Here is a 16,042-nt window from a genome sequence, read left to right as displayed (position 1 = left end):
CCTCCGCTTTGTGTGTGGCCCCGCCCTCCCCCATGCCCGAAGGTTGCCTAGGCCCCGCCCCTCCCCGTGCCCGAAGGTTGCCGAGCGGGGGCCGTGCCGCCTCGGCTCCCGAGCTGGTGTTTCCGGAGATAGCCGAGGGGCTCCGGCCCCTCCCCCCCTCCCCGGCTGCTGCTCCCGCCGCCGCCGCCGCCTCCCCCTCCCCCTCCCCCGTGGCCGGCCCGAGTCAGTGCCCGACTAGCTCGGCGGAGCGGCTGCTGCGGGGCGGATTCTGCAGCTCCTGAGCCCGCTCCCTGACCCTTGCCCCGGCTGCGCCGGGCCCGCAGCCCCACCGGGCTATCGCGCCAAGCGGAGACCCTAGCGCCAGTGTGCGGCTGCGGCGGCTCCCCCAGGGGACGCGGGGCGGCCGGGGGTCCGGCTCGGATGGCGGAGGGGACCCAGCCCCAGCAGCAGCAGCAGCTTCTCCCCGGCGGCGGAGCCCCCCGGGGCGTGAAGCGGGAGCCGGAGCTGGAGCAGCCCATGCCCGGAGGGGACGGCGCCGAGACCGGCCACAGCAAGCGGCTGAGGACAGAGGCGGAGGCGGGCGGCGGCGGCATGCAGGTAGCGGGGCCCCGGGCCGAGCGGGCAGGCTGCGCTGGGGGGCCGGCAGGCGGGGCCGGAGCCGGAGAGGGGGTCGGTGCAGGCTCGGGGGGCGCCCGCCAGCTGCGGGACACGTAACTGGGTTGTGTGGGTCAGCGAGACCCTTGCGTCGGAGGAGCGGCGGGATCGGGAGCTGATCCTCTGGGGGCACCCGGCCGGGCCGATGACCGCGGGGACCGGCTCGGGAGAGCTGGGGGGAAGGAGCCGGCCCGGTGGGCTGCGGGAAGGAGGAGGCCGGTGCTGACCTGGGGTAGGGATGGGACGTTCTCCGTAGCCCGGGGGCAGGGGCTGGCCCACAGCAGGTAGGGGAATGAGATTGGAGGGGGGTGTGGAGTTGATTTGGGTCGTGGGTCAATTCCCCACCAGCAACTTCATGCTCCCTGCAGCAGAAATGAAGCCAGTTTCCCCAGAGGTGTTCTCGCCCTTCCTTGTCCAGTGCCGAACATAATCCAAAAAGTTACTGTTTCTAATGGAGAATGCAGTGCTGATTCTGGAGAGTGGCCCTAAGGATATCAGTGTTTCGATTAAAGGCACACTTAGTTTTCAAACTGTTATTTTTACTAGCACTCTCTTAAATAACGGAGCTTATTTTTTTTAAAATTCCTTTAAAAACAAATTTTATACAGGTTTTTGTTTGGTTGTTTCCCCCTGTTCTATTGATGTTTGTCAGGGTCTTCTGAACAACGAAGAAACTGATGGGCTATATAAGAGAAATTGTGAAACTGACCACATGCAAAGTGATTTCAAATGCACAATGTAAACAAACTGGATAAAAATCGAGACATATTTTGTTAATCTAGTTGTTAACAGTTACTTGCGGTATTATTTATAACAAGAAAGTTTGATGTCTTTTACTGTTCCATATGCCTATGTATTAAAAAAAAATTAACGCAACCTTAAAAATACACCATTCCATCCTATAGTTTTGATTTTTAACTACTGACTTTTCTGATGTTAAAGGTATAGTAATATCTAAAACTGCAAAGACTGTTGTAGAATTGTTGGTATCCAATGTGGGGACTGCCCTCCTTTAACATATTTTCTTTTGCCAAATCACTGTCTGTTGCACTGAGTCACTGGATGCCTGTTTCTATCTTGGGTGCCTCAGATTGGTGACAGCTGCTTATTGTGGACTTCATTTACTACTTTTGTTGTTGTTGCTGTTTCTTCTGCTTTTTCCAGTTTTTAATGAATGGGAGAATATAGAAAATAAGAGTTCAGTGCTAGTTTACAGGATGGGAAGAGGCATCTCGGGGTTGGAGTATTCAGTGTATGGAGCAGAGGTGTCTTGGATAACATGAGGGAGCAAGGAGGATCTCATCTGTAATCTTAGAGCCTGCTCTCCCATAGATATAGATGGGCATGAGTTTATGAATTCAAATGGGTACGTCAGTCATCACAATGTACTATTTTAATTTATCAAGGGTATGTTTCTTCTGGGGACAGTCTTGTTTCTCTTCTTCACTGGGCCTTTCATTCCTCCACGGCTGGATATTTCCCTCTGATTGTAGCTTCTGTGTTACTATATCACAGTCTGTGTAATGGCAGCTCTGCCCTGGGAGATGCTACGGATGGGAGTGGCAAAGGCAAATGGTTCGGCCATTGTGCATGTGTGTTTCTAATAATCAGTGACACTTAGCCAGATCTTGCTCTTGTGTGTTTGTAAATAATGTCTGACTGGAGATGCAGCTGGTGAACCAGAGGGTATTTCTGCAGCATATGTGGATTGTTCCCAGGATTGGCAAAAAGAGCACTATCTCTTATTATTAGAGTTTGATGGCAGACATGTCAGCACACGAAAGAGTCTTTTGTCTTCCTGCCCCTGTATGTTTTGATTATCATTAATGAAATGTTCTCTCCTTTTTCAGATGCATTTGTTTGGAGTGTTTTTATTTTTATTTTCTCTCTGGAGATATTTTACGCAGTGTGTTTCTGCTAGAGAAGTAAGCGGGTGGTCTCAGTGCTGCTTGCTCCCTTTTTTTGCACTGGATATGTTGGAGCTCTTTGAAAACAACGTGATTTATTCATCATATTTTTTCTACTTGGGTTTGTGGTTTTTGTTAATAGTCTCTGAAGGGAGATTTGTGTCCCATTTAACATGTTTCTCTCCTGATCCCTTCCCAAGTGCCAGTACAGTTTTTCTTCCCTTTTATTTTCTGGTTATTTCCAGATTGGATGCTGGAGGCTTTTTTTAACTACCTTTCAGCAGGAAGTATTTCTTTGGAGAGCTCCTGTGTGTCTGGCCCTTCCTGGTTATCTCTCTGTGTCTCATCACACTCAACCCCCATTTTCCCTCGTATCCCTCCATTCTCACACCATTATATCAACTGAACTTGATTTGGAACATCACACATTCAATTTGTAATGCCCCCTGCTCCTCCAGGGGCTGCCAGGAAGCACACACTTCCCTCTTCATCCCTGGTTGCAATGATATTTTCCCTGGTATAGAGGTCTTGAAGTGTGAAAACTGCGTGAGTGCACTGGAAAAGCTGCTGAGAATAGAAGGGAACCTTGTATATTGCATCTAGCTTAATAATTATGCATGAATACATGAATAGTCTGATACGATCTTCTTCCAGCTTTTAGGAGTTGAAAGCCAGGACATATGTCATTGTTCTTGTGTGCACATGTCATAAACAGATGGTTAAGGGTTAATGTCTCTTTTACCTGTAAAGGGTTAAGAAGCTCTATGAACCTGGCTGACACCTGACCAGAAGACCAATAGGGGGGACAAGATACTTTCAAATCTTGGTGGAGGGAAGTCTTTGTGCTTTTTGTTTGGTTCGTTGTTCACTCTTGGGGCTAAGAGGGACCAAACGTTCACCCAGGCTTTCCCAATCTTTCTGAATCAGTCTTTCATGTTTCAAAATTGTAAGTAATAGCCAGGCAAGGCGGATTAGTCTTATGTTTGTTTTCTTAACTTGTAAATGTGTCTTTTTGCTGGAAGGATTTTTACCTCTGTTTGCTGTAACTTTGAATCTAAGGTGGGGGGGGTCCCTGTAGTCTATATGAATTTGAGTACCCTGTAAAGCATTTTCCATCCTGATTTTACAGCGATAATTTTTACCTTTTTATTTCTTTAATTAAAAGCTTTCTTTTTAAGAACCTGTTAGATTTTTCCTTGTATTAAAATCCAAGGGATTGAGTCTGAACTCACCAGGGATTGGTGGGGGGAAAGGAGGGGGTATGGTTAATTCCTCCTTGTTTTAAGATCCAAGGAGTTTGGATCGGTGTGAAGCCTCTCAAGGCAACCCAGGGAGGGGAAAGTCTGGGGGGAAAAGGAGGGGGATGGTTAATTTCTCCTTGTTTTAAGACCCAAGGGGTTTAGGTCTGGGTTCCGCAGGGAAGGTTTTGGGGGAACAGAAAGTGTGCCAGACACTAAATTCTGGCTGGTGGCAGCGTTCCAGATTTAAGCTAGTAATTAAGCTTAAAAGTGATCATGCAGGTCCCCACCTTTTGTACCCTAAAGTTCAAAGTGGGGGAAAAAACCTTGACATGGTGAGCAGTGGTTGGGATTTTTAGGAACCAAAAGCCAGTAGGATTTTTTTTTCCTCTCCTTTCTAGCTGCTTGGAAAGCATCCTGAGGGCAGAGGTGTTAAGTTTTTAACAAGGGTCTTTGTTAAGAGGAGGCTTCAAGCTGTGAGCCAGCAGACAGCCAGGAAAAGGCATTTACAAGTTGAATTGTTTTCTTTCTTTCTACCTGTCGGGTATAGCTAGTTAGAAAATCTCTGTTAACCAAGCAGCCTGAGCTGAAGCATCCCAGTCAGTAAGCTGCAGGGGAGTGCGGCCAGCACAAGAAAGCAGAAAAATGAGTGCCAGGAAAGCAGTTAAACAGGAAATGGCTAGGCTGGATGCAGAAGAAAAAACCAAAAAACCTGACCACAGGATACAGCTAGAGTTAAGAGAAAAGGAGATGGAGATGAGAGAAAGAGGCTGACCACTGGAGGGCTTTGGAGCTCCAGAGGGAGGCCCACCAGCAGGCCCTGGAATTAGCAAAGGTTAAGCAGGATGGAACAGCCAACCCTAACAACCCTTCTCCAGGTACTGTTCCCCATCCCAGGAAATTCCCCACCTACAAGGCAGGTGATGATACAGAGTCCTTCTTAGAAAATTTTGAAAGGACCTGCCATGGGTACAACATCTCTACCGACCAGTACATGATAGAGCTGAGGTCACAGCTCAGTGGACCCTTAGCAGAGGTAGTGGCTGGAATGCCTAAGGAACGCATGAACGATTATGAACTTTTTTAAACCAAGGCCAGAATCAGAATAGGGCTAACACCTGAGCATGCCCGTCAGCGGTTCAGAGCCCTAAGGTGGAAACTAGATGTGTCATTTACCCGACATGCCTACCACATTGGAAAGAATTGGAATGCCTGGATATCAGGAGCAAATGTTAATTCTCTGGAAGAGCTATCCCTCCTGATGCAAATGGAGCAGTTCTTAGAGGGTGTTCCTGAGGAAATAGAAAGGTACATCCTAGATGGGAAACCCAAAACTGTAACCAAGGCGGGGGAGATTGGAGCCAGATGGGTGGAAGTGGCAGAAAAGAAAAAGGCTACTAGCAAGGGGAGCGAATATCACAGGGGGCAAACCGAAAATAAACCCTATCACCGAGAGCAACCCAAGACCCCACCTACAACCCAAGGAAAGCTCCAGACCACCCTATTGTCCCACCTCACCAGTTTCCAGCAACCCACCTCGGCCCAGTGACCAGTCAGCTGGGCGATGTTTTAAATGTAATGAACTGGGACATTTAAAGGCCAACTGCCCCAAGAACCCCAACCGAGTACAGTTCATTACACCGCCATCACACCACAGATCCCCAGGCCCAGATGCCTCTCAAATACCCTCAGAGCGAAGGGAAACCTTGAGGGTGGGCAGAAGGAAGGTTATCGCGTGGAGAGACACGGGGACACAAGTATCAGCTATCCACCAATCCTTAGTGGACCCCAAATTCATCAACCCAGAGACCCAAGTGACAACTTACTCATTCATGTCAAAATCTGTAAACTTACCTACAGCTGAACTGCCTGTCCAGTACAAGGGCTGGTCAAGAATGTGGACTTTTGCAGTCTATGACAATTATCCCATCCCCATGCTACTGGGGGAAGACTTGGCCAACCAGGTGAAGCGGGCCAAGAGGGTGGGAATGGTTACACGCAGCCAAGCCAGGCAAGCTTCCAGACCCATCCCTGTTCCTGAGCCATCCACAAGGGCCCCGTCTGTGTTACCAGAGACCCAGTCAGAAGTGGTGGACCCAGATCCCCTGCCAACGACTGAAACAACCATAGTGCATCCAGTCCCAGAACTGGAACTGGAAAAACAACCAGCACCAGAACCGTTGCCAGCACTGACGCCAGTGCTTGCAAACCCATCTCCAACCCCAACGCCAGAGGGCACCAGCAGGCCTGAACTGGCAGAAGCAGCAGACAACCCTACCCAAGAGGCTCAGCCAGAGCCTGAAATATCGCATAGTGCACCAGCGGAAAGCGGTTCACCATCGACGAAAACAACCTCATCACCTACATTGCTTCCAGAGGGACCAAGCCCAAGTCCACGGTCTAAGGAGGAACTGGTGTCTCCAGCCTCAAGGGAGCAGTTCCAGACTGAGCAGGAAGCAGATGACAGCCTTCAGAAAGCTTGGGTGGCGGCACGGAGCACCCCACCGCCTCTCAGCTCTTCTAACTGATCCCGGTTTGTTGTAGAACAAGGACTTTTATACAAGGACACTCTTTCTGGTGGACACCAGGAAGACTGGCATCCTCAAAAACAGTTGATAGTTCCAACTAAGTACCAGGAAAAGCTCTTAAGCTTAGCCCATGATCATCCCAGTGGCCATTCTGGGGTGAACAGAACCAAAGACAGGTTAGGGAAGTCCTTCCACTGGGAGGGAATGGGCAAGGACGTTGCTAATTATGTCCGGTCTTGTGAGGTGTGCCAAAGAGTGGGAAAGCCCCAAGACCAGGTCAAAGCCCCTCTCCAGCCACTCCCCATAATTGAGGTCCCATTTCAGCGAGTAGCTGCGGATATTCTGGGTCCTTTCCCAAAAAAGACCCCCAGAGGAAAGCAGTACATACTGACTTTTGTGGACTTTGCTACCCGATGGCCAGAAGCAGTAGCTCTAAGCAACGCCAGGGCTAAAACTGTGTGCCAGGCCTTAACAGACATTTTTGCTAGGGTAGGTTGGCCCTCTGACATCCTTACAGATTCAGGAACTAATTTCCTGGCAGGGACCATGAAAAATCTGTGGGAAGCTCATGGGGTGAATCACTTGGTTGCCACCCCTTATCACCATCAAACCAATGGCCTGGTGGAGAGGTTTAATGGAACTTTGGGGGCCATGATAACTAAATTCATAAATGAACACTCCAATGATTGGGACCTAGTGTTGCAGCAATTGCTTTTTGCCTACAGGGCTGTACCACATCCCAGTTTAGGGTTTTCACCATTCGAACTTGTGTATGGCCACGAGGTTAAGGGGCCATTACTATTGGTGAAGCAGCAATGGGAGAGGTTTACGCCTTCTCCAGGAACTAACATTCTAGACTTTGTAAGCAACCTACAAAGCACCCTCCGACACTCTTTAGCCCTTGCTAAAGAAAACCTAAAGGATGCTCAGGAAGAGCAAAAGGCCCGGTATGATAAACATACCAGAGACCATTCCTTCAAAGTAGGGGACCAGGTTATGGTCTTGAAGGCGCAACAGGCCCATAAGATGGAAGCGTCATGGGAAGGGCCATTCACGGTCCAAGAGCGCCTCGGAGCTGTTAACTATCTCATAGCATTCCCCACCGCCACCCAAAAGCCTAAAGTGTACCGTGTTAATTCTCTCAAGCCCTTTTATTCCAGAGACTTAAAGGTTTGTCAGTTTATAGCCCAGGGAGAAGATGACGCTGAGTGGCCTGAAGGTGTCTACTACGAAGGAAAAAGTGACAGTGGCGTGGAAGAGGTGAGCCTCTCCACAACCTTGGAACATCTGCAGTGGCAACAGATCAAGAAGCTGTGCACTAGCTTCACCCCAATGTTCTCAGCCACCCCAGAACGGATTGAATGGGCATACCACTCCATTGACACAGGTAATGCTCACCCAATTAGAACCCCACCCTACCGGGTGTCTCCTCATGCCCAAGCTGCTATAGAACGGGAGATCCAAAACATGCTACAGATGGGTGTAATCCGCCCCTCTACCAGTGCATGGGCATCTCCAGTGGTTCTAGTACCCAAATCAGATGGGAAAGTAAGCTTTTGCGTGGACTACTGTAAGCTGAATGCAGTAACTCGTCCCGACAACTATCCAATGCCACGCACCGATGAGCTATTGGAGAAATTGGGATGTGCCCAGTTCATCTCTACAATAGACTTAACCAAGGGGTATTGGTAAGTACCACTAGATGAACCCGCCAAGAGAAGGTCAGCCTTCATCACCCATGCAGGGGATTATGAATTTAATATGCTTCCTTTCGGGCTGCGAAATGCACCTGCCACCTTCCAAAGACTTGTAGATGGTCTCCTAGCTGGTTTGGGAGAATATGCAGTTGCCTACCTCGATGATGTGGCCATTTTTTCTGATTCATGGGCAGAACACCTGCTACACCTGGAAAAAGTCTTTGAGCGCATCAGGCAGGCAGGACTAACTGTTAAGGCCAAAAAGTGTCAAATAGGCCAAAACAGAGTGACTTACCTTGGACACCAGGTGGGTCAAGGAACAATAAATCCCTTGCAGGCCAAGGTGGATGCTATCCAAAAGTGGCCTGTCCCAAAGTCAAAGAAACAGGTCCAATCCTTCTTAGGCTTGGCTGGATATTACAGGCGATTTGTACCACACTACAGCCAAATCGCTGCCCCACTAGCAGACCTGACCAAAAAGACCCAGCCAAATGTAGTTAAGTAGACTGATGAGTGTCAGAAGGCCTTTACCCAGCTTAAGGCGACACTCATGTCTGACCCTATGCTAAGGGCCTCAGACTTCGACAAACCATTCCTAGTAACCACAAATGCATCTGAGCGTGGTGTAGGAGCAGTTTTAATGCAGGAAGGACTGGATCAAAACTTCCATCCTGTCGTGTTTCTCAGCAAGAAACTGTCTGAGAGGGAAAGCCACTGGTCAATCCGTGAAAAAGAATGCTACGCCATTGTGTATGCTCTGGAAAAGCTATGCCCATACGTTTGGGGACGGCGTTTCCAGCTACAAACCGACCATGCTGTGCTAAAGTGGCTTCATACTGCCAAGGGAAACAACAAAAAACTGCTTCGATGGAGTTTAGCTCTCCAAGACTTTGATTTTGAAATTCAACAGATTTCAAGAGCTTTTAACAAAGTAGCCAATGCACTCTCCCGTGAAAGTTTCCCACAATCAACTGGTTAAAAATTGTCCTTAAAATGTAAAAAGTCTTGTAGTTTACATAATTAGTAATATATGTAAAGGTGTATGTGTTTTATTAATCTGTTTATTCTAAAGTTCTAGGAAGAAATCAACCGCCAGTGTGGTTCCACACTGTCTGAGATTTGGGGGGCATGTCATAAACAGATGGTTAAGGGTTCATGTCTCTTTTACCTGTAAAGAGTTAAGAAGCTCAGTAAACCTGGCTAACACCTGACCAGAGGACCAATAGGGAGACAAGATACCTTCAAATCTTGGTGGAGGGAAGTCTTTGTGGTTTTTGTTTGGTTCGTTGTTCACTCTTGGGGCTAAGAGGGACCAGACGTACACCCAGACTTTCCCAATCTTTCTGAATCAATCTTTCATGTTTCAAAATTGTAAGTAGTAGCCAGGCAAGGCAGATTAGTCTTATGTTTGTTTTCTTAACTTGTAAATGTGTCTTTTTGCTGGAAGGATTTTTACCTCTGTTTGCTGTAACTTCGAATCTAAAGCGGGGGTGGGGGGGCGGTCCCTGTAGTCTATATGAATTTGAGTACCCTGTAAAGCATTTTCCATCCTGATTTTACAGCGATCGTTTTTACCTTTTCTTTCTTTAATTAAAAGCTTTCTTTTTAAGAACCTGTTTGATTTTTCCTTGTTTTAAAATCCAAGGGATTGAGTCTGAACTCACCAGGGACTGGTGGGGGAAAAGGAGGGGGGTGGTTAATTTCTCCTTGTTTTAAGACCCAAGGGGTTTGGGTCTGGGTTCCGCAGGGAAGGTTTTGGGGGAACAGAAAGTGTGTCAGACACTAAATTCTGGCTGGTGGCAGCGTTCCAGATTTAAGCTAGTAATTAAGCTTAAAAGTGATCATGCAGGTCCCCACCTTTTATACCCTAACGTTCAAAGTGGGGGGGAAAAAACCTTGAGAACACACATGAAATGCACTGGTTTGGTTAAATAATGGTGGCTAATTTGGTTTACAGTTAGTTTACCAATATGTTTGTTCACACAGGCATTTGCTCTGATTTAACTAAATTAAATAAACTTGTGTTTTAAATTGAACTGGTGCAACTTTTGCTTAGAAAAAGGCCCACCTAAATTTGAGCAGGGAGTGTATTTTTGGTGTGTGTGTGTGTGTGTGTACAGTGCCTGTCGTAATAGGACCCTATTCCCTGATTGAGGCCTTTAGTGCTAGCACAATAGAAATATTAAGTAATATATATAAATGTTTTCCATATAGGTAATGTAGGCAGACATGCAATTCTAGCAACACAGGGAAAAAAATACAGTAAAAGTCCTCTTGATCTGAAGTTTCACATGATTATTTTTAGGCCAGAGGAGAGTGGTTTGTTTATTTTTTTGGAAGTTTTTTTTGGTGGTTGGGAGTGGGCCAGTGGAAAATTTGAGGCTAATCTGACAAGTAATTTTTGAGTTATTGTTTTGAGAAAAATTGATGGTTCTTAATGTTTCAGAAATTTATCCTTATAACTACAATGCCTTGATGTAAAAATTTAATACTTGATTTTCCATCATGAGAGAGAGTGCCCAAACACTTTTAAGTTTTGAAGTCACTAATTTTTTAGCAAATCTTCCATGTATAAATGAGGCATGATGCTTGCAGAAGTTATGAATTGTGAATTGCACATATATAGAATCTGTAAGTATCGGAGGTTTTATGGACGCTAGAACTAATGTGAAACCACTGACCTTACGTTGACTCCTTCAGGTCTTTTACTGTCTCTAGTTACTATTCCAGAGGTCCTAAGCTTTGTAGCTGCTGTCTTCAAAACGTTGAGACTGTGTCTGTAGAGCTTGTGAAGGGGTCCTGAACTGCCATATCTATCACAATTTCCTTTATGTTAAAGCATTACATATTAATGTCACCATTAGTCAGAGAGTGATCCGAATAAGGAAGAAGAGCGTAATGTTATAATAAATCAACTCCCAATTACTGAAAAATTGTAACTGTTCCATAAACCTAATGATGCTTTTTTGTCTGTGTATATATAATTGAAAAACTAGGTCACAAAGAGAGACTCAGGATAGTAACTGGATATTGAGAGGCTACTGCCAGGGACAAAGTGTGCGTTAGGTGCTAATGTAACCCCTAAGTATATTGAGTTTCTTTTTCTTCACTATCTGTCAGCCCTGGCACTAGCAGACAGCTTACACAGTTAGGGTTTCATTATCTAATCCATCTCTGATCAGCCCGGATAAGCCCTGTTTGGTCAGTGCTGATCTTGTTAGTAGGGTGGTGTAAAGCCACTTGAGCTGGGATTGGGACAAATCGGATCATAGCTGGTATCTGAATCTGGGACATATTTCTGTTAATCAGGCTGTGGGAGGGGGAAAGAATTAGCCTCAGCAGAAGGTCCAACATAAGCTGCGTCTGTCTCCCTGTTGTCTGTAAGTGGCTAATCTGCTGTAGTGGGCCAGTAATGTGTCCTGGGAGGGTTTGGATGCATTTGCAAACTTTTTAAACAGAGTCCCAAGTGCAGTGTTGCTTCATCTGTTAACCATTTAAATATTGCGGTGTAAGAATATAACTTTCTTTTTCTGGGGGTTTTGCTGTTCCGAAGAAGTGATTCATTGGTTCACTTGAGCACCAGTCCCTCTGTTTGATTCATTACTTGTCCAAGAGGTTGCCTGTTGTTCTAAATGAAGGAAGAGTGCCACTGAGACAAGCGCATCTTTTATTTTTGTGCTGGGTTGGAGGAGACAAATGGGTCATTGAACTGGGAAGTTTGCACTCTTTCTACTTTTCTTGGAGATGGTTGTGGGGAGAAGAATGGAATTGAAAAACATCATTAGTATAGAAAACATTGAGTTGGACATGTCCTTCTTGCCCTCTTCATTGTGGCATTAAAGGAATGCCAGCCAAATGGGATGCACAGGTTCTTGGTCACCACTGGAGAAAATATCCAAGTGCTTCTCTTCTGATTGGTCTGTGAAGTGGCTGAATTACTCACCCACACCACCCTTTTGTGTTTTCCACTTAATTTGGGGGTAACTATCTGTCTGAATTTGCCTTGTTTTGTGAATTAAAATACTTTTGCTTCTGTTAGGATCCTGGTACTGGTGGTGGTGGAGCTGGTACTATGAATCTGCTAGTAAAATCTGGCTGGAGACTTTATTTTATAGCACATTTCTTTTGGGAACAACCCATATGGCACCTGCAGAATGCTGTAGAAGGTGCACACTGGGCTTGGACTTCCTTCCTTTTTGTCACCTACTCAGTGGCCAGCTCTGTATGAGGGATATCAGGAATGTAGAATATTCTAAGATAGAACTGAGCTTCATTTTCTATTATTAAGCCCTGTCTGAGGCTCAATGAGGGATGTAAAGGGAGTTTAACTGGGAGACTGGGTTTATAGAAGTTTTTGGATGTCGATAGTCATAGGGGGAGGGATAGCTCAGTGGGTTGAGCAATGGCCTGCTAATCCCAGGGTTGCAAGTTCAGTCCTTGGTGGGGCCACTTAGGGATCTGGGGCAAAATCAGTACTTGATCCTGCTAGCAAAGGCAGGGGGGCTGGACTCAATGACCTTTCAGGTCCAGTTCTATGAGATAGGTGTATCTCCATATTCATGCTGATGTGGAGGTGTATAATAAACCATCCTCTGATTCATAATTATTTCTCTGTTCACTTTTATTCTCTGGGTTTTTTAGAATCTCTGTACGGATGTTATAATTGCCTCATAGGTGAAACCTGGGAAGGTTTTATATTTTCTTCCCCAAGTTTAAAGGGAGCCTTTGGGAATGGACTGAAGGCTGTGACTGGTAGAGAAGCCAGGAGCTCTTTATAGCTGGCTCTTTTCCTCCTCATTCAGGAAGATAAGAAAGCCCCAGGTAAATCAGACTGATGCATAGAACACCAAGAGAGTCTGTCAATATTTCTCTGGATTTTAGAGGTGTGTGTTTTAAAGGTGATAGTTGGGATTGCAAGTCTAGAAGCCAAAACAAGGTTTGGTTCTTCTTGGGGCTGTTTTCTTTCCATGTATGGTTGGGTGCTCTATGAACAATTATTTTATAATATTTCCAATTAGAAACAGCTGGATGTTTGCATTTCACAGAAATTCTGGGATCGTTGTGACCATTTTGAAAACTTTATTGCCCTTTTAGCCAATGAGGTTCATAACCAGGGTAGCACAATACAACCAGAATACCAGTCCTCCAGGCTTCCCCTGTGAGCGGTACTCTGTGTTTTTCCAGTGGTTTCATTTGCAGAATCTCCGTTTCACAATACACTTGATTTCATGCTTCGGATTTCGTAGTCGTTGTGGAGAAGGAGGCACTAGTCCAGAGGTAGGCAAACTTTTTGGCATGAGGGCCACATCTGGGAATAGGAGTTGTATGGTGGGCAATGAATGCTCACAAAATTGGGGTTAATAATAATAATTGGAGACATACCAATCTCCTAGAACTGGAAGGGACCTTGAAAGATCATTGAGTCCAGCCCCCTGCCTTCACTAGCAGGACCAATTTTTACCCCAGATCCCTAAGTGGCCCCTCTCAAGGACTGAACTCACAACCCTGGTTTTAGCAGGCCAATGCTCAAACCACTGAGCTATCCCTCCCCCCGTGGGGTATGGTTGGGGTATGGGAGGGGGTGAGGGTTCTGGCTGGGAGTGCGGGCTCTGGGGTGTGGCTGGGGAGGAGGGGTTTAGGATGCAGGAGGGTGCTCTGGGCTGGGATCGAGGGGTTTGGAGGGTGGGAGGGGGATCAGGGTTGGGGCATGGGGAGAGGCTCAAGGGTGCAGGCCCCAGGCAGCGCTTACCTCAAGCGGCTCCGGAAAGCAGCGGCATGTCCCTTCTCCGTTGGAGGGGGCCATTGAAGTGAGTAGGAGCCAGAGAGGGGCCATGCCGTGGCTTCCAGGAGCTGCGTGGAGCAGTCCCCGACCCTGCACCCCAGCTGGAGGACTGGAGTGGGGCAAGCCCCAAATCCCGCTCCCCACCGGGAGTTCAAGGGCTGGCTTAAAACGGCTAGCAGGGCAAATCTGGCCTGTGGGCTGTAGTTTGCCCACCCCTGCACTAGTCACTTGAGGATTATAAGATGCCAGAGTCACATGCTGATTTCCTGCCTTACTCCAATCTCTTATCTGTGGCTATATTTACACTGAGGGTTTTCCCATTGTTGATCTAGCATTATAGTGAAAGCATTAGTGTACATGGGGTGCAGATGACACAGCTGAAAAAATGCCAATACCTAGTATACACTAGTGATTCCACTGTTGCTAGTACTGCTGGGGTCAAACTGGGGCTGGACTAACGGTGGGAGAAGAGCTGAAAATTCTCAGTATAGGCAAGTCTCTGTCATTCAGTCAGCTGGTGAGTCTGATAAACTTTGAGCTGTCCTGTATAACTGGGTGTAAAAGTTAAGAGAGCGAAAGGTCTGGGAGGAGATTAGCAGGTACTTTGGGTGGCATGGCAACCTAATATTTAATTTCCCCATATGAATTATTAATTGACTGCAATTGTGTGTGTGTGTGTGCGTGTGTGTAAAAAGCCTCTTCTGAGATATTTCAGCTAAGGGATTAGAGGAGCATCCAGAAGTAAAGTGAGAGAGGCAATTAGAGCTAACCAGTTCCAGTTCACTGAAGCATTCTGTTGATCTACATTTTGCAGTGGTATTAAGGTGACTCTGGAGTGTACTGTCATGAGATAATCCCACAGTTTAGGGATTAAAGCCACTTGGCTGAGTTTTGGGCCTTAACTCCCTTTGCTCTCCAGTGAATTTTATTTTGACCACAATCACTTCTGAATTTAAGAAAAAAGCTCTGTATTTTCTCAAAACACACCCCCCCATCCCCGTATCAGTTTTGCAGTTATACACACATTTCTATACTTATGGCTATGGTGACTCAACCTATTGCAACTCTTGCTATGCACTGGGCTTTACTTAAAAATGTCTGATTGTTTTGTAACGTGGATTCCCACTTGTGGGCTGTCTCCAAATTTTTAGGCAGGAGCTTGTGAAGGATCCCAGTACCATTGTCATCTGCCTTGTCATGCAGACATATGGTACCTAGTGAATGCTACCAAAGTGGCTCTGTTGTTGAACTGGACTGGAATGAGACAGTAGCTATATGGAAAGATATGATGTGCTCAGATGGCTTAATGTTCTGGTAAGGCAGCAGGAGTTGTGGAAGAAGCTCCTAATTTATTTAGTGAGGAATGGTATCCAGACTTGAACATGGGCCTCCTATAGGGCAGTGCAAAGAAAGCTCTTGCGGCTTCTGCTGGCTCAGTCGCTGAGAGACTGGGACCCTATACGCTAGCACCTCGTCGTAATCTGGGGTATGTGGGAATGGAATGTTTCCAATCCATGTGAGCTAGGAAGTGTGGAACTAAGACTTCTGCTTGGATGAGTCTCCTCTACAGCAGACTAACCACCCCACCCCGACCCCTTGCTAACCAGTGTGATTGATTGTGTGTCCCCCTGTTGTCTCTGCCAAGGGAGAATTCTTTGCATAGGGTAATTTGATGCTTTCTTCCAGGGACATAGGTTAGACGAGTACTGTTTATTTTCCTTTATGGCTGTGTTGGTTTGCATGATCATAATTGCCTCCACTGTAATAAAAATACTATTTAATGCAAATATGGGATGAACCTGTACTATTAAAAAGCAGAAGAGGGGGGATGGTTTTGAAACCTCTCCCTTCCCCTCTATTTGTGGCTAAAATCCTAACAGAGGAGCTAAAGAAATGGTCTTATGTAGCGTTTCTGTGTTGTGGATATCAAATTATCTTCCCTAGAGGCTCTTGAGATTCTGGGATCTGGATCTAGATCAGGCTCCTCCCAGAGCCTGGAATGCATTCTGTTAGCTGAGGTTTTCTGCAAGGATTGTTCTATTCTGTTATTTTAGAAGAATTTTGCAGACATCTAGGGTAATTGCCACCATCAGGGGTGATGTCCAAGAATGAAATCCCACCAAGACCTCACTTAAGTCTTATTTTAGTATTGTATATAATAGCAAAAGGCAGTAACTGGGACCACAGGTATATAATTTGTCTGTGGTTGCAGTTTCCTCTCTGAGGGGAGTGGGAG

General features: G+C 46.5%; 1 protein-coding gene across 11 annotated transcripts in view; it reads left to right on the top strand.

The window, feature by feature from the left end:
• The first annotated feature begins 223 nt into the window (after positions 1–223).
• Positions 224–16,042, top strand: part of RBFOX2 (RNA binding fox-1 homolog 2) — a 273,394-nt gene continuing 257,575 nt past the window's right edge. For 3 of the 11 annotated variants that reach the window (XM_030545388.1, XM_030545343.1, XM_030545355.1), the window contains exon 1: positions 406–597. In XM_030545388.1, coding sequence (XP_030401248.1) covers positions 421–597 — 177 coding nt within the window. In that variant the 5' untranslated portion in view covers positions 406–420. Of the gene's footprint in view, positions 598–16,042 lie in introns of all 11 variants that reach the window. The other 8 variants (XM_030545415.1, XM_030545370.1, XM_030545378.1 and 5 more) reach the window with 7 other exon arrangements.

This window comes from Gopherus evgoodei, chromosome 1 (genome assembly GCF_007399415.2).
Source record: "Gopherus evgoodei ecotype Sinaloan lineage chromosome 1, rGopEvg1_v1.p, whole genome shotgun sequence".
In the NCBI taxonomy this organism is placed as follows: Eukaryota; Metazoa; Chordata; order Testudines; family Testudinidae; genus Gopherus; species Gopherus evgoodei.
This window is presented reverse-complemented; position numbering and strand designations above follow the sequence as displayed.